The 17964-nt window shown below is 42.9% G+C and overlaps 1 protein-coding gene across 4 annotated transcripts in view; it reads right to left on the reverse strand.

Annotated features, from left to right (window-relative positions):
* Positions 1 to 1824: 1824 nt before the first annotated feature.
* The window catches only part of KHDRBS1 (KH RNA binding domain containing, signal transduction associated 1), a 37475-nt gene continuing 21335 nt past the window's right edge, over positions 1825 to 17964 (reverse strand). The window contains exons 8-12 of one of the 4 annotated variants that reach the window (XR_011537479.1): positions 17867 to 17925; positions 15398 to 15590; positions 12741 to 12800; positions 6603 to 6684; positions 1825 to 2514 (exon numbers count right to left, since the gene is read on the reverse strand). Coding sequence is in view for 1 of the 4 variants with exons in the window: in XM_008521891.2 (XP_008520113.2) it covers positions 15493 to 15590; positions 17867 to 17925 (157 nt within the window). In the remaining 3 variants the exon portion in view is untranslated. Of the gene's footprint in view, positions 2515 to 6335; positions 6685 to 12740; positions 12801 to 14249; positions 15591 to 17866; positions 17926 to 17964 lie in introns of those variants that run through there. The other 3 variants (XR_011537478.1, XR_011537477.1, XM_008521891.2) reach the window with 3 other exon arrangements.

Raw genomic sequence — 17964 nt, forward strand, 5'->3', positions numbered from 1 at the left:
TTGCAGGGGAGGTGACTGACATGCAGGGCAGCTGGGCGGGTGGGCCAAGCCTACTAGGTCAGAGCTCTCAAAGGAAGATCCCTATCGCTCCAAGTGGTAATGGGAGAAGGGAAGAAGGCTGTATATGACAGACATGACAGGTGACAAGACAGGATAAAAAAAACAAGCCGGAAAAAAAGGAGGAAGGAAACTAAAGTGTTGAGCAGTATTATGTATGGACCCTGTGCTAGGTCTTTCACACACATTTCATTTGCTTCTCAGATCTCATTCAGTGGAAAGGGATTATCATCCTACTTTCACAGAGTAAACAGGCCCAGAAAAATACACAGCAAGTGATGAGCTAGAATTTAAACCCACACCTCTTTGGCTTTAGCCCCATGGGCCTTCCTGTAAAAATCCATGGTTCCCAAGTAGATATCCTTGCATCTGGGGGTGGAGGGTCTGTCTGCCTAGGAACCTAGCACTGGCTTCTCAGACAGTGACCCAGGCTCTGGGCCTCCATTTATCTATGACCAGAATGCCATCTGCTTCCTGCCCCAAACTCCTCTCCTGCCTGCTGAACTGAAGCAGGTCTTCAAATGCCACATAAAGGAACTCGAGCCACAGGGTGAGGCCTAGCAGCCCAAGTAGCCACGGAAAAGGCAGCCTCAGTGCTCAACCCTGGACTGAGAGTCTTGATGCAAACACAGTTTGACAAACTCATCTGTTTCCCTGGGACTTTCCTGGTTTTAGCACTGAAAATCCAACATCTCAGGAGCCCTCTGGAAGTCCTGGGTAAACCTGGATGGTTTGTCATCCTGAACAACTCTCTCACATAAACACAACACTTTACTGTTTCAATGTACTGGTGGCTGTAAGAGGTACAAAGAGGTCAAAAGTGAGGACTCTCAAGTCTCACAGCACCTTTTTTTAACCTTAGGCAAGTTATTTATCCTCCTTGAGCCTCTGTTTCCTCATCTTTAAAATGAATATAATAGATTGGAGGATTAAATGAAATAGTGCATATAAATGCTTGACATAGTGCCTGGTACATATTAAGCTTTCAAGAAATTATTAGCTATTATTTATAGTAATCAATAATGAAGATAGGGGCCAGCCCGGTGGTGCAGCGGTTAAGTGCGCACGTTCTGCTTTGGCGACCCGGGGTTCGCTGGTTCGGATCCTGGGTGCAGACATGGCACTGCTTGGCAGGCCATGCTATGGTAGGCGTCCCACATATAAAGGAGAGGAAGATGGGCACGGATGTTAGCTCAGGGCCAGTCTTTCTCAGCAAAAAGAGGAGGACTGGCAGCAGATGTTAGCTCAGGGCTCATCTCCCTCAAAAAAAAAAAAAAAAAAAAGGAGTATAAAAATAAATAGCTGTGAACAGAATCAGCTACCATTTAAAAATAATAATGAAGATAAAAATGGGCTCAGAAGTTAAATAAATGGTCCAAAGTAAATTAACTGATTTCAATGTCCCCTTCCTGCCAAGAAGGAATTCAAGCTCCTTAAAACGCCCCAGGCAGTTAAAATGCAGACAGGCTCTTTCCCCAAACTCAGCCTGTCCCCCTGCTCCCTTGCTAGGATAAATAACCAGAAGACAATAAAGGAAGAATGCAATATTCGAGGTCCCTAACCTCTCAGAAAGCTTAGTGTAAAATCAGCCTAGGGCATAGGCCACAGGAAACCAGAAGTGTATCAAAGGCTGGCTTTCCCATTCTCCAAGAGAAGATGTTAGGATAAGTAGCTAGCCCAGTGCAGATGGAAGGAAAGTGAGAGCTGGACAGGGGGCCTTTGGCTCTCTCCCAAAGCTGATAGAAGCTACCGGAGCTGGACCATTCATCACTTGACAAAACCTTTATTGAGCTCCTCAGTGCCAGATATTTGTTGGGGAAGGGATACAGTAGAAGTGAAGGAAAAGCCCTACCCTTCAAGAGCTTTTTGGACAAGGTTAGTAATCAACAATGAAGAGAAAAACAGGCTCAGAGGTTAAATAACTTGCCCGAAGTAAATGAATCTTCTCACTTGGCTTTCCTCAGCCTATTACAGAGGTGGTGACCAGCCTCTCTGTGGGAGCCCTCTGGAAGTGTCCAAGGGCTCCCAGGTTGGCACTCACAACACAGGTGTGGCAAGGTGGGAAACAGGAGGTGGTGGTAGGGGTATTCCAGCTTGTTCTGCTCAAGGCTAAGGGGAAGCAGGCAAACTGGGAAAGAGACAGAAGGACTGCCAGTTTATTCAGATCTAGGAGGCCATGCTGGGGATAGCGTTAGTCCCCCGTCAATTCTTTGAAGTCCTAAGCAGGTTTAACTGTTAGCATCACAGTCCCCTGCAGCCCTGAGGACTCCATTCTGGGCCTAGTGACTCTCCTAGGGGATCCTGGCTGGCTTTCTGTGGGTAAATCAGACAGATCAAGAGGTGGGGTGGGAAAAGACTGTTGATCTCCGTTCCTGGGTTTCTCTTTGCTCAGCAAATGCCCTCAGGCCAGCCTTGACACAGCAGGCAGCTCTCCTGGTTTCCGGAGTCCTCTGATGGCTGCAAAGACACAGGTAGAAAATTAAGAAATGAAGCTGCCATATCATGGGGGCTTCCCAGCCTCCCATTTGGCCAGGCTTCCTCCCTTACAATCTCCCCAACCCACAGCAGAACTCCAGTTGTTTCATTCAGTACGAGGTTTCTAGGGACACACATGGGTAGAAAATAGAAGTCCACAGCCTATGAGCTCCCTTTTTGCTGTCAGTCAGGTGGTGAAAATGGAGGCTCACACCTCCTACCTCCCATCCTCGGCTATGCCTGAGCTGAGTGATCTAGGGCAGAATCAACTAAACCTTTGGGGCCTCCAGCTATATAAAGGTGAAAATGTTTTCTACTCTCCCAGAGATGTCAAAAAGATAAACGAAGAGCTTTAAAGTCTTTGGAAGAAAGGGAATGAGAAAATAGGCATCTTCCCATAGCTATAAATCCTAGGCTCAGGGCTCCATCTCTTCCCTTCTCTTGAGGGGTCCATCCCGCTCCCAGTACTCAGGGTCATCCATGGGAGAGACACATCCTAAGCCTGGGGCACAGGACAGGGCCCTGATCTCATGCCAAAGACTGTAGTAGTGTCTCCCCATCTTTAAAAAAAAAAGCACTACCATTCTCCAGAGTTCAAGCCAGTAACCTGGGAGCCCTCTCAATACCTCCCTTTTCTTCCACATGTAAACAATCACCAAGTTATGTTCATTCTAGCTCCTACAAGTTCTTGGATCCATTCACTTCTCTACATTTTCACTGATATCACCCTACTATAGGTTTTCCTCATTTCTTGTCTGGACTAACACAAAAAAGTTTCCTAACAGGTTCCCATAATCCACTCTTCACTCAGGAGCAAGTGAAGTTTAAAAAGCAGAAATCTAGTAATCATGTCATTCCCTACCCTTCACACCTGGATTCAATGGTCTTCAGTGATGACCTCAGAATAAGGTCTAGCTTCCTGCCTCACCTTGAAGTTGCCTCAGTCCTACCCTCTGCCTACAATAAGCTTCATGTCCTTTCCCCAAACCATCTCCTAAACCCTCTGCCTACTTAACTCTTCCTTTAGATGTCAGCTTAAGCACCATGTCCTCAAGGAAAATCCCAGAGCTAGGTTAGCTCCCTGTTGTGTGCCCTCATAGCGCCCCATTCTTTTCTTTCACAGCACTTATCACAACTGAAATGATTTGTGTTATTTATGAGATTAATATCTGTTTAGTGTCTGTCTCCCTAAATACCCTATAAGCTCCATGAGGTCAGGGACCATTTAATCTTGTTCAGTTGCCACTGAATCAGTGTCTAGCACATAGTAGGTGTTCTAATTTATAATAATGTATTAAAAAAAACAAACGAAAGGGGCCATTTGTACTGATCTCTGGAGAGAAGCTTATGAGGAATCATATCAGAGCACAAGATATTTCTCTCTCAAAGACAGATGCAGAGCTTGTTTCCTACATTCCAACCCCAGAGAGCCCGAGAGATGGGGAGCACCCATTTCAGATGCGAGGCTGGGCCATGAATAGGAAGCATGAAGGCTGCAGGAGTCAGCGGACCTACAGAAGAATTAGCCCTGTATCCGAACCCAAACTCTTTTATCTCAAGTTCTCACACATGGTGCCTGGGGTGGAGGAGACTGGCTACCCTGAAGAGGGCCAAGGTGGGCCCCAGAGGCTGACAAGGGATCAGCTAACTCAGGCATCTTAATACAGTATTACAAACAGAAATAGTGCCCAAATTTCTGGCAATTACCAAGGTGATTAATTTGGGCTGACAGGCTGACTGTACCTCACACTCTGCCTGGAAACCTCTCAAATGAGCTTTCCTCAGGAGTCCCCACGACCTCCCCAGATCTGCCCTGGAAACGAGGCCTCCTTGAAGCAAAAAGCTCCCTACGTCTAGGTGGGGGAAGCACAGGGATGGCTTGTGTCCTGTCTGAGAACTCCTACCTGCCCATTCCCTAAGACTAGCCAAAGACAATCCCCACAGCTTAGGCTAGCAGTGAGATGTCCCCCTCCTGCTGAGAGGCCACTCCACCTGCAGTTAAGGCATGTCAAGAAGCTAAACCCCAGCAGCACGGTTATGAAACTCAAGCCCCTTCCAGATCCAAGTCTGTCTCCTTTCAGAAAAGAGAGCTGCAGTTGCAGAACACTGGATGAGAACGTGTCCTCAGCCCCGAAGCCAGAACAGGTTATGGAGTAGAAGACCTCTAGCCCAGGGGTTGGAAAACTGATTCTAGCTATCAGGGAACATATCTGCTCCCCACCACCCCCCAAAATGGGTGTGGTCTGTTGCTTGAATGCAGCCTCCTTGGGAGCCAGGGCAGCAATTGGCCACAATAGGACTAGGGTATAGCGCCCACCATGGGCCTTTGCTCCTAAAGGGCCTACAAGGGGCTAGGGCCAGGGAACAAAAGAACAGTAGTTAGCCAGTGCAGTGCACTTCCTCCCCTCCCCCCAACAGCTGCTGTCTCAGACAGCTGTATCCAGCCCGTCTGCTCAAGGCTATTAAATATTCATCAGATGCTTGCTAGCTTTAAACATGCCACGACTATTAATCTGGAGAGCAAGAGGTACATGAGAGTCTGGAGAGAGAGAGGGAGGGCTTAGAAGGATCCAATTCTTTTAACTTCAGGAATCTGGAAACCAAGCCAGGGGCACCCACTTTGTACGCCAAAGCCAAGAACTACTTTCAGTGTAAGGTGATCTCCTCTCGGTACAGAGGAGAGACCAGGAGGCAGCTAAGTGGGAGCAGAAAGATTTGTCTAAACTCCAGCTCTTGGACCCGGTGGTCATCCAAACCTGTACACCTCAGTTTCCCAGGATAATTCCTGCTTCACAGGGTTGTTTGTGAGAATTAAAGGGGATGCTGCATATGATACTCCCAGCAGAGTTAGCACAGAATTAAGAGCTTAAAATGGAAGCAGAGACTTCATTCAGGACTTACGGTGGTGAAGCAAAGCCTTGCTCAGCAATTCCTTAAGACTAAAATTTCTATCAGTAGAGACTCACAGTTTTGGTCTCTAATTCACAGGCTGGGTGAAAGGGATAGGATGCAGGAAGATTCCCTTAACACATGGCGAAGGCCTAAAACCCCACATTCAAATAGCCCAAATATCTGAGAGGAGAGACGATTAGTATCTCAAAAGGTAAGAACCAAAAGGCCTTCAGGCAAGAGGGAGAGCAAAGGCAGGCTGAGCGATGAGGGAATAGCTTTTCACTCTCCCACAAAGGAACGGGGGCCATTCTACGTAATGCTTTTCGCTTTTCTCTTCTGCTTCCCTATTCCCCCAGCTTGCCAGCACAATGGCGAACACGGGAGTGTTCAAGTCACTCTCGTGTTTAAGGCCTTAAATAGCTCTCTAAATTTGAGAATCAACTCCAAATTCCTTGCCTAACCTTTAGCTTTTCAAAATCAGCACTAACCTACTACTCTTCCAGCCTCAATTTATAGCTAACACTTATTGGGTGCTTACTACATGTCATGTTGAATGTTTTACACGTTAATTCATTCAATCTTCACAACAATGTTGTGAAGTAAATCATATTATCCCCTCATTTTATATATGATGAAGCTGAGACTTAGAGAAGATAACTCACCTAAAGTTCCAAAGCTAGTAGCTCTGCAGGAGGCAGAACTTAAAATTAGTCTGTTTAAAGCAATAATAGTGCTATGCTACCCTATCTGTCTGCCTGGCACATTCTTACTTATCCTTTAAGACTCAACTTAAATGTCACTCTCCTTTTCTGATGCTCCCTAAGCCTTTCTCAGACAGCTCCTCCAGGCTCCCTGGTATTCAGCTCACAAGAGAACACAATCACACACCACTGTAACTATTTAAGACTTACTTCCTCCCATGAGACTGAGTTTCTTAAGGCAGAGACTATGAACCGATGTAGACCTGTGATCCAGCATAGCCAGCATAAGGTCCTAAGCGGCCTCAGCACATGTTTGCTGCGTTAGTAATAATGTTCCTGCAGAAGCAGCTTTCTTCCAGGATAGAGAATGACTGTACAGGCTCCCTGAGATGATTCTGGCTGACACGTAAAACGCCTTCTAAATTCCAGTGTGATCTAGTAGTCGAGATTCATCATGGACTCTGAAATCAGACTTGCCTGAGCCTGAATCCCAGCTCAGCTATTCAACAGCTGCATGACCTTGATAAGTTATTTAATTTTCTGGGCCTCAGTTTCATCACTGTGTAAAAATGGGATAATAATAGCTACTTTATAGGTGGAGAAGACAGTGCATGGCACATAGTAAAGAATAAATGTTAGAACTGACAAAATGCAATAGTAGCTAAAACATTTTTTTCAGATTTTAACATTTCTGAAATCAGTACGCATCTTACACTTGATAGGAAAATAAACCATTGTGCTGGCTTAATTAGCAGCATTTTTTCTGTTTGCAGTACTTAATGATACGTCTTATAATAAATGGCCTCAGTGTCAATAAATATGGTGGTATCCTATAGAAGGAGCATGCTTTCAGCATAGAGAATGGACTTTGGTGATTAAAAACGTTGATATGCACCCCCCACAACTTGCTGTGCAACTGTGGTAAATTACTTCACCTCTCCTAGTACCACGTGCCTCATTTACAAAAATAAGGACACACAGTAGGTATTCAAATTGAGTTCTCCTCTCCCTTAGTCAGGCAAAGCTGCCTATTTTCCCTATGTCATTTTCTCCTTCTTTTAGATTTTTTAAAAAAACTTTTTCCTTTTTCTCCCAAAGCTCCCCAGTATATAGTTGTGTATTTTCAGTTGTGGGTCCTTCTAGCTGTGGCATGTGGGATGCCGCCTCAGTGTGGCTCGATGAGCGGTGCCATGTCCGCGCCCAGGATTCACACAGGCAAAGCCCTGGGCTGCCAAAGCAGAGCGAGCAGACTTAACCACTTGGCCACGAGGCCAGCCCCACTTTCTCCTTCTTTTAAAAAATTGGGTCAAGATCAATGAATGGGAGTAGACTGAGAAATAATAAAATTAGAAAAAGATGAAAAGGACCACTTAATAGTTACACTGCCAGCAACAGCAGCCTATATAGGCTCATATAAAGCACGAGAACACATCAAGAAAGAGGGAGCCCGTGTACTGCCTTCCGCATTCTAACCCAGAAATGATCTTGGGCAAAGCCTGGGTGACACAGAGCTTCAGGGTTTGAGGTCAGGGAGGGAGTACTTAACTTTCAAAAACCCGAGTAAAACATCCACCACCATCACCTCTATCCCCCTTGTTCACTTGGTTCACAGGAGTGCTCTGCATATGTGTTCCTGAAACAAAACACAGTCTGAGGCTGCTTCATCCTTGGTGGCCAGAAAGCCCTAGCAGCTGCTGATGCATCTTTACCTTCATTCTTAGCTTGTGGCAGAGGATGGGAAGTGGTGGGAGAGAAAGCAAGAGGGCACAGATCCTAAGGCTATTTGAATAATTGCCATATCCCAAGGTAAGGAAGGGTGAAGAGTGTTCCTTTAGCAGCAACTGTCATGGCCAAGAGCGCCCTGGAAGCTCCATGGAAACCCTGGAGGGAGATGGGGAAAAGAGCAAAGGAGGTTTGATGGTGGGAGAAGGCCATGTTGGAGCTCGGCCTCTGAGCCTCTCGAGAACTATATATGGCCAACATGGCACCCAGAGAGCTTCATTTCCACTTTAGCAGCGCACAGTATAACGCACAGGATAAAGACATGATCTGGAGTCACTCAGACGTGGGATCAAATCCCAGCCCCACCACTTACTAACTCCTAATGACGCAAAAGAAATCCAATAGGCTATTATTTATTATTGAGTAGCTGCTATATGCCAGAAATTGTATTAATCACTTTAAATAATACCTACTTCAAAAGGCAGTAGATGAATACATCTATGATCAATTGATTTTTGACAAGGGTGCCAAGATCATTCAACGAGGAAAGAGAAGTCTTTTCAATAAATCGTGCTGGGACTTCTAGATATCCACATGCAAAAGAATGAGTATGAAACCCCCACCTCTCTCCATACACAGATGTTAACACAAAATGGATCATAGACCTAAAACTTTAAGAAGTAAAACTATAGGGCCAGCCTGGTGGCACAGCGGTTAAGTTCCCACGTCTGCTTCTCAGCGGCCTGGGGTTCGCCAGTTCGGATCCTGGGTGCAGACATGGCACCGCTTGGCCCGCCATGCTGTGGTAGGCGTCCCACATATAAAGTAGAGGAAGATGGACATGGATGTTAGCTCAGGGCCAGTCTCCTCAGCAAAAAGAGGAGGATTGGCAGTAGTTAGCTCAGGGCTAATCTTCCTCAAAAAAAAAAAAAAAAAAAAAAAAAAGTAGCAGTAGTAAAACTTTTAGAAGGAAACAGGTATACATCTTCAGGACCTTGAATGAGACAATGGCTTCTTAGTCGTGACACCAAAAGCACAAGCAAGAAAAGAAAACAAGAGATAAATCTGACTTCATCAAAACGAAAAATTTTAGTGTTTCAAAGAAAATAAAAAGACAACCCACAGAATGGGAGAAAATACTTGCACAATCACATATCTGATAAGGGCCTAGCATCAGAACATATAAAGAACCTACAATTCAATAATAAAAAGACAATTCAATTTAAAAATTGGCAAAAGATTTAAATACATTTCTCCAAAGAAGATATTCAAATGGTGAATAAACACATGAAAAGATGTTCAACAATACTAGTCATTAGGGAAAAGCAAATCAAAACCACAATGAGATACCAATTCACACCTAGTAAGATGGCTATAAAAAACAAAACAGAAAATAACAAGTGTTGGTGAGGATATGGAGAAATTAGAAACCTCATAGTTTGCTAGTGGGAATGGTGCAGCCTCTGTGGAAAACAGTTTGGCAGTCCCTCAAAAAGTTAAACATAGTGTTACCATATGACACAGCGATTCCTCTCCTAGGTACACACCCAAGAAACTGAAAACACGCCCAAACTAAAACCTGTACACAAATGATCACAGCAGTACTATTCATAATATCAAAAAGCAGAAACAACCTATATGTCCGTCAATGGGTGAATGGATAAATAAAACGTGTAATAAAATGAACGAAGTACTGATACATGCTATAACATGGATGAAACTTGAAAACACTATGCTAATTGAAAGAAGCCAGTCAAAAAAGATCATATGTTGTAGGATTCCATTTATATGAAATGTCCAGAATAGGTAAATTGATAGAGACAGAAAGCAGATTACTGGTTACTTAGGGCTGGAGAGGATAAGTAGATTGGGGGAGATGGCTAAAGGGTATGTGATTTCTTTTTTGGGGTGACAAACATGTCCTAAAATTGGCTGTCATGATGACTGTATAATTCTGCATTTACTAAAAACCACTGAATTGTACACTTTAGATGGGTGACTAGTATAGGAATTGTATCTCAATAATCCTAAGACATCCTTTAATTTCTATTAACAGAAGCTAAACAGAGGCTGCCAGTGGTAGGCTACGGGCAGTTTACAGGGACTAATACAAATCTAAGCAAACATTAAACAACTGTCAGCATATAAAATCCCAATTTCTAGTTTTTCTTGAAAATCAGATCTAGCAAGTTGAACAAAAAATTTTAGAGCTGGGAAAGAAATACAAATGACAATGATCTTCAAATGCTTGAAAGGACATTCCTTCAGGGGTCCAAAGTAGAACCAGTATAAGTTACTGGAGTGACTCACTCAAAATGCAGAAACCTTCTAGTACTTGGAACTGTCTTAAATGAAACAGGCTGCTTTTGGGAAGTAACATGTTTCTCATCACTAGTATAAAGTACTGATACTTGCTGTAACATAGATGATCCTTGAAAACATTATGCAAAGTGAAAGAAGCCAACAACAAAAGGTACGTATTACACGATTCCATTTGTATGAAACGTCCAGAATAGGCAAATCCATAGAAACAGAAAGCCGGTTAGTCATTGCCAGAGGCTAGGGAGAGAGGGGAATTGGGGGTAATTACTAACAGGTAGGAGATTTCTTTTTGGGGTAGCATAAATTTTCTGGAATTAAATAGTGATGACAGTTACACAGCATTGTGAAAATTCTGAAAACCATGAACTGTATACTTTAAAATGGTTAAAATGGTAAATTTTATATGAATTTTATCTCAATTAAAAAAGAAAAAGGTTGAGAGGACCAAATGAGATAATCCTCATTAACTGCTCAGGATATTATGATGCACATAGAGATAAATGCTAGTTATCATCAACAACTTCATTTGATGATAAAGAAATGAGGCACAGAGAGGGGTTAAGCGTTTTGTTTTTGTCAAAACAAAGACAAAGGCTATGATGAAACAGAGCCAGGACAGGTCCCCAGTCTTGCCTGTCTCTGAAGCTTATAGAACTGTAATAAAAGTTCACAGGCAGTGACAAAAAGCTATAGAAAACTCCGGGACCAAGTGACTACGCTAGACACCCAGAACAGGCAGACCACTGGCAGGCCTGGGTCTGCCAACAATGGAACCTGCCTTTCCGAACAAGCACAAATTAGAGGCCAAATGAAGAAAGAAGTTTCCCCAAAACTCTGCTCTAGGAAGAGTTGAAGCTAAATTGTCTGCATTCAGGGACTTTCCTTTAAAATTTCCTAGCCATTCACGTGACTAACATCAAACAGGATTTCCTGGGTGCTCAGAACCATGCTCAATACATGCAGCCGTCCTTAAAGTCGCCAGATCTCAGAGGCTCCTGGATGAGAGGCAGGTTTTGAAGAAATGACCTCCAAGAAGGCAAATTTCACTGGGAAGGGCTGTAGGGGCCTTGACTTACCTAGTTAGACTGTCTCCTCAGTGCCACCCTAACCCTAACAACTCACTCAGGGGCAGAGGGAAAAAACATCCAGTTAGCACCTTGATGGCTTCACGCAACAGGAAGGCTCACTCAATTGTCAGAGCCCCCAACTACCCAAACCAGGGGTTTAAAATTTCTTAGGGAAAGAACACTAATATTTACTACGTATAGGGCACTGAATGGTTGGCCTTACTACATATCAGAACTCCTTCAGTTCACCAACCACTGTAACGTGTACATTATTATCATCTTCCTCCCTAGATGTGGAAATTCATTAAGTGATTTGTTTTAGGTCAGTAAACAAAGCTCATGGATTGAACTCTAGGTTTGCCAGGTTCCATGTCCTTTGTACTACAAGACAATATTCAGGCGTCTCCTAAGTATGAGGAATACTCCTTCCTTAAATTAAAGCAGGAGAGTAGAATTAAAATGTTAGGTTCCGGCGACACATGAACTCAGGCTTGATTACTAACCATACTAACTATGTGATGCTGGGAAGTCACTTAACCTTATTAAGTTTCAGTTACTACTTCTGTAAAATATGCCATTACTGGACAATTGTTTTCTGGATGCCCACTATCCACTTCCCTTTCCTAATAACACTGTGACTTCCTTTTGAGGAATTAGTTTTTTTTGGGGGGGGGGGGGGTGAGATTAGTCCTGAGCTAACATCTGCCACCAATCCTCCTTTTTTTGCTGAGGAAGACTGGCCCTGAGCTAACACCCGTGCCCATCTTCCCCTACTTTCTATGTGGGACACCTACCACAGCATGGCTTGCCAAGCTGTGCCACGTCCACACCTGGGATCCGAACTGGCGAACCCCAGGCTGCTGAAGTGGAACGTGTGAATTTAACCGCTGTGCCACTGGGCCGGCCCTTATTTTATTTATTTATTTTTTTACTGCATACTGGTCAAGTATTGGGACATGTGACTCAGGCTGACATTACCTCCCTAGAATTCGAATCTTGAGTAGAGAGAGAAAGAAACCAACGTGGCTAGAGTTTACTTATTCCAGCAATAGTGCCTAAGCAGCTAGTCCTGGCTTCAGGACCATTCCTATGGTCTACCACTACCGTTTCCAGTTCTCTGCAGCCACCCTGGTTCCCAAGCCAGATTTTCTAGCCTTCACACTAAATCTCTGAGCTCCTGACATCCTTACAATCAATTCCTTTTTATCTACATTAGCCAGTCACTTGGTTGCTCACTACTAACGAACTCCAAATGAAATACTGCCTCACCAGGTTATTGACAGGAGAGAGTGGGATTCAAAAGCTATAAACAGACACTATCTGGTCATTACAAGTAAATTCACTATGGACTGTAAACCAATATATAAGCACGGTCATGTTGTAAATATGGTAGAAATGACATGAAAGAAAGATTTGCCCATTGATCACCTCCCAAGCCACCTCCTGGCAAAACTGTTTTATAGTTAAAGTCTCACATCCTTAATAAAAAGCCACCTTAACATACCTGACATGGGTCTTCACTACCCATTCTACTCCAGAAAATGTCTCAGGAGTTTTCAATTACCTGAAAATGGAGAAGCAAGAGATCAGTCGTTTGAAGAGGGAGTTTTAAAGACATACAAAATAAAAGATAGAGATCCTGCATGCAGTTTACACATTACAGGAGAGAGACATGCAACTTTAAAGAAATTTTAAGTAACATTTCATTGTGAATATCAATATGGGGGACCTAGAGGGGCTCATCTTTGTACATTTTAAAATAGCTGAGCAGAAAGCTTTACTTTGGGGAGCAGCAGGTCTAAACTACAGTCATTGAAATTTTACAATGTGTCATTTAAGATGTCAGACTTTGTGCCCAGGTTACATTACAGTTCACTTGTGATGGGCAGGATTATTAAGAGTTATGGCTAATTTATGCGGCAGCATATGGTTTTTCTTTTTACAGCTATTTTTATTAAACAAGTTTTGCAAAGTTTTAACATTAAAATTAACAGCTAAAGAATTGTTTATGCAAGTTGCTGTCACAGTTTATGTAAAAGAGAAATATGTGCTATTAAAATCAGACATTTAGGTTACCTTTGGTTTTTTGCGATGCATGTTAGCTTTACACATCCTGATTCTCTTGCGATAATTTTCCTTTAAAAAGGGGGGTATAGAGTGATCTCTTTTCATCAAAACAAGACATAATGCCCTGAAAGCTGACTTCAAACCATGGTTGAAAATTCAGTTATTTACACTTTATCACAATCTACAAATACATTTTTTTGTTGGTGTGTTTTAAAAAGAAAAAAAATGTCCATCATGCACTGCTGCAGGCAGCTTGGCACTTCATACAAGAGGATTTTTCACCCCCGAGCAGTTTAGGTGGCTCCCTTAGGGAAGGCATGAGAACCTGAGAATTAACACAGAGGAGTGGAAACAGGGTCAACCAATTCCATCATTTCCTCTCTTGGTCTCTCAAGAGGGAGTTCAGGGCCAGCCTAGCATGCCAGATCCTGCCCCCGCCCAGCTGACTGGTTAACAGCATTTCTGGGATTGGAAGGGAAACCCTTAAGGGAATCCAGGGTTTGCTAAATTGTTTTATCAAAGGCAGGTGGTGCTATCCCTTTCCAAGCTCACAGAGATTATTTCGTGTCACTCTTGGGGCCACCTAGGGCCTTTACAGAAGGTGCAAACTAGAGTAGCTGGCACTTTAAATACTGAGGCCTATGGATGGAAACCATTCCAAGTTTCGGCTTAGTGGGCTTTCTCTCTTCAGAAATTAGAGTTGTGATAGGATTGGATAAAACTGTTTTCAACAACTTCCAGGGGGTGAAAAAGCTTTGGTTATTTTTAAACTAAAACTTAACAACTCCATAAACTTTTTTTTGGTAAACTTAAAATAAAATCCCCCCCACCACTTTTAAGAATGTCTCCAACTTTTAACAAGCCCATTAACTTTAGAGTTAATTTAAATTTATTTGAAAGAGAAAACTATTTTATTGTCCACCCAAAAAAATGACAATTCATCACATTTACTTTGATTAAAAAAGGACTAAACTTTATTGACAAACTGCTGCAGACATTTTGACATAAGTTTAAGCTACCTATTTAGGCAGACTTACACATGTAGCATTTAATCTTCCAAGAACAAAATGGGAGGACGGTACAAATCCAATTAGGACTTTAACTTATGTACAAAGTGGATTTTGATTCCTTTTTCGTCCAGCTGCAGTGTCCCTTTTTATATCATGCTAGTGTTGAGACATACTTGACTGACTACCTTTCAACAGTTCAGTATTGACAACCGTCAACTTAAGAAAATCATTAGCTTTTGGCCCCCGTGTCCAAGTGAGCTTTTCATGGAGTGCAGAATCTCAAATGGACAAAATACTTTGTCTTTTTAAATACTGAAAATTTTAATTATTAGTACTATTACTGAAAGATCATGGCTAAAAAGCTCTGCATCAAATTCAATTCAGGTGGCCAGCCCCTCTCCCCCAATCAGCCTCTTCAAAACCTACTCCCCACTAAGTATCTCTCAACACTGTATGTCTGGGGCTAGATTTCAAAACCCACATAATGAAAAAGTCAGTTTTACAAACCTAATTTTGTTGTTTTTTTAAATCAATTAACGTTAAAAATTGCATCAACTATTTAATTCATGAGGATCTTTCATATTAAAATTTAACCTTAAGATTCAACCGCCATGTGCTTTTAAAGGAAACGTTTTTAGAGACGTCTGAGCTCACTTTTACATGGTGGCACCTACTGCCGTTAACGTTTGTGATTTTAAATCTTAAACAGCCCTGAATTTTGAAATGTAGCCTAGTTTGGGATTCTGCAACTACAACTTTACGGGATGCCTCAAATCAAAACTAAGATAAAGTTAACAAGCCTTAACTTCAGAACCTTTAAGCAAGCAATGTCACTTTTGAAACTAACAGGTTTGTGGTGTTTTTTTTTACTCAACTTCTTTTTTTTATTATAAAAGGTACATTTCTGTTTATATTTAAACAACAAAGAAAAAAGCATCTACACACTTAAAAAATTAATTCGATATTCCTAAATCTATTTTAACTCATTTTAAAATACTACATACAGAAGCCAGAATGCAGAGTTAAGAATGGAGTAAGGTGGGGAGAAGAAGGGGACCACGAAGAAAAACACTTAGACAATTACTTGTCTGTTGTGGGTAAAGCAACAGGAATCCTGGGAGATACAAGAAATCAGTAACAACTTTGCTCATAAATGATATTTTCCCCTCATGTTTGTTTTTAATAACGTCCATATGGGTGCTCTCTGTATGCTCCCTTCACTGGCCTAGCTGGAGGGGCCTTCAGCGACGGCCTGGTCCCATTCCAGTCGTCTTGGCCTGTAGAGAAAGCAACAACAGTTATAAACTATGTGCCAAAGGCATTTTGGGATGAGCAGGGGCAAGTCATCCAGTAAAGATCACCAAAAAACACTGCTTTGCTTCCCATGTCTTGACACTTCCCAGGTGGTCTTTGTTTTTCACTCTGCTTGGCCCTCCTGAGCAGCTTAGGCAATTTCCCAACTGTAGGGCAGCTCTGAGTGGACGGACAAAAGGAAACATTTCAGAAAGGGCTTAAAGTAATCTCCAGCAAAGAGGCTCCCCACAGGCAACATGATCTATACTCCAGTCCCTAAACCTCGATAAACCCAACACTGCTTGAGACAGTGAGGAAATCCATCTTGGTGGGTCTGCAGTGCCCTTTCCTGTTCCCACAGCAATCTAGCAGACAGCTTCAGGTAAAGTGACAACATCTCGAAGTCTTTCAAATCAGAAGGAGGTAGCTCCCTTTCCATCCAACAGCAAGTCTGGCTTCCCTGTGGAGAAGTAAGCAAGGGGCACATTTCATGAGGCCCCCTACCACAGCAGAGCTGGTCTACCACTCTGGTGGAAGGAAGTAAAACCAAATTTGTTTACAGCACTGATAAGGAGAATTTATTATCTCCTTTCTTATGCCACAAAGTCCAGAAACACCAGACAACATGGCTGACATTCTCCAATGGTTTTCCTTTGTGACAGGAAAAAGCCTGAGGGAGACGATTACTTACTTCTAGAGCTGACCTCTTATGAAAATGAGTTTTATAAGCTTCATAAGTTTATTTGTTCCACTCACCCCCATACTTTGTCCATGCCAGTTCATTCCTTAAGTAGTTCTCCAGCTGCCTACATTCACAAACATCTGCCTCCATCACTATAGGTCTAAAGCCCATGAGTAGATCTAAACTCGCACAGAACCCTATCTAAGCCTATTTATACCCTTAGTATAATAGATATGTCCATCACTGTCCAAGTCGCTTTTGGCTACCAACAAGACAGTTTATTTTTCTAATTCTGTTTATAAAGGCAGAAATCAGAACAGATGAACTGTGGCAACATCATACCAGGAGCACAAGGAGCAGCCTGCCTCTTTCAGTCCAGTCTTTTCTCCAGCAAAACAGAAATGCAATTTAGTCAAACACATACAGAGGCCTCATTGTGCTGCCTCACGGATGGAGGGAAATACCCGGGGGCAATCACACTGCCCTTCTAAATAGTGGCATATGAGCAGTGCAGTGTTACTGATGGCACCTGTCCAGTACCATTTAGCTGAAATTGGTAAAAACTGTCTCCCTGGACAAGCAGCTGATTGGCTACTACCTACTGTGCTGAGGAGTCGAGCTGTTTGTCTGTCAGGGGGAGGCCCTAAGAAGCTCTCCCTTTTCCAGCTAGGGCTAAGGTGAGACTGTCAACTAGTATCTCAAGATGAACTGTCAAGTGCCGAGCCTCTTGCCAAGGACTCTGGAATTCCTTTAGGTATGTTGAAAATACCTCACATTTAAAACACTGCTCTCTGCATCCACTGCCACGTGGCACTCCCTCTGGGGCCCATTAACACAGAGCCATAACTGGCTCTTGAGGACACTCTTGAGCAATATGTTTTCAACCAAACCTCAGTGAAGGCAGTTTGGTCCTGCTGCCATTCCAGCCTCTAGCTCTCTTGGGATCAAGTACTTAGTTGAGATGTCTCCAAGACAATAAGGAGTTTGGTGCCAGTACTGAGCTGAATTGGCCCCTACAGCCTCTAATCTGAACCTAACAGACACTCTTCTTGCCCTTAACTTGCTCTGGCTAGCTACCATCTAGGTATCTAGATCCCTTTCAACTACTATGTCCTCTACATTGAGATTCTCTCCAATGAGATACAAAGTTATTTTTTAAAATGAGGTGGGGCAGAAGAGTAGAGTTGGATATGATTAAATTCTTATTATCCACCAATATGGCCTAGGTATCAGCAGCAAAGGGCCAGCAACATAACTCAGGCATAGCCATCTCCTGGCCTAAAGTAAGAAAAAACATCAGCTTAAAAGTCTTCTGCTGCAACCAGGCCAAGCTGGACCTGAGCCCTGGTTTAGGACATGTGCATAGCACCCCTACCTCACTTTAGGAGTCCCTCTTTCTACTACACACCCCAAAATTTAAATAAGAGGAGGACTCCTATTGTCATATCTACCAACATCTTGGCCTTCTAAACGTTTCCCCTTAGGTATATGACTGTCTGACCCCCAATAACCCAGTCACCAGCATTCTCTCAGGCACTTACTTGCACATTCTGCCCCACCACAGAAATAAAGACATACCATATGCTTCATAAGAATCTTGAACCTCCCCATGTCCATAGTCATAATATTCTGAGTCCCTGAAAGCCAAAGACAGGGTGTTAGAGAGCTATATAGCA

This window comes from Equus przewalskii, chromosome 2 (genome assembly GCF_037783145.1).
Source record: "Equus przewalskii isolate Varuska chromosome 2, EquPr2, whole genome shotgun sequence".
NCBI classification, from domain to species: Eukaryota; Metazoa; Chordata; class Mammalia; order Perissodactyla; family Equidae; genus Equus; species Equus przewalskii.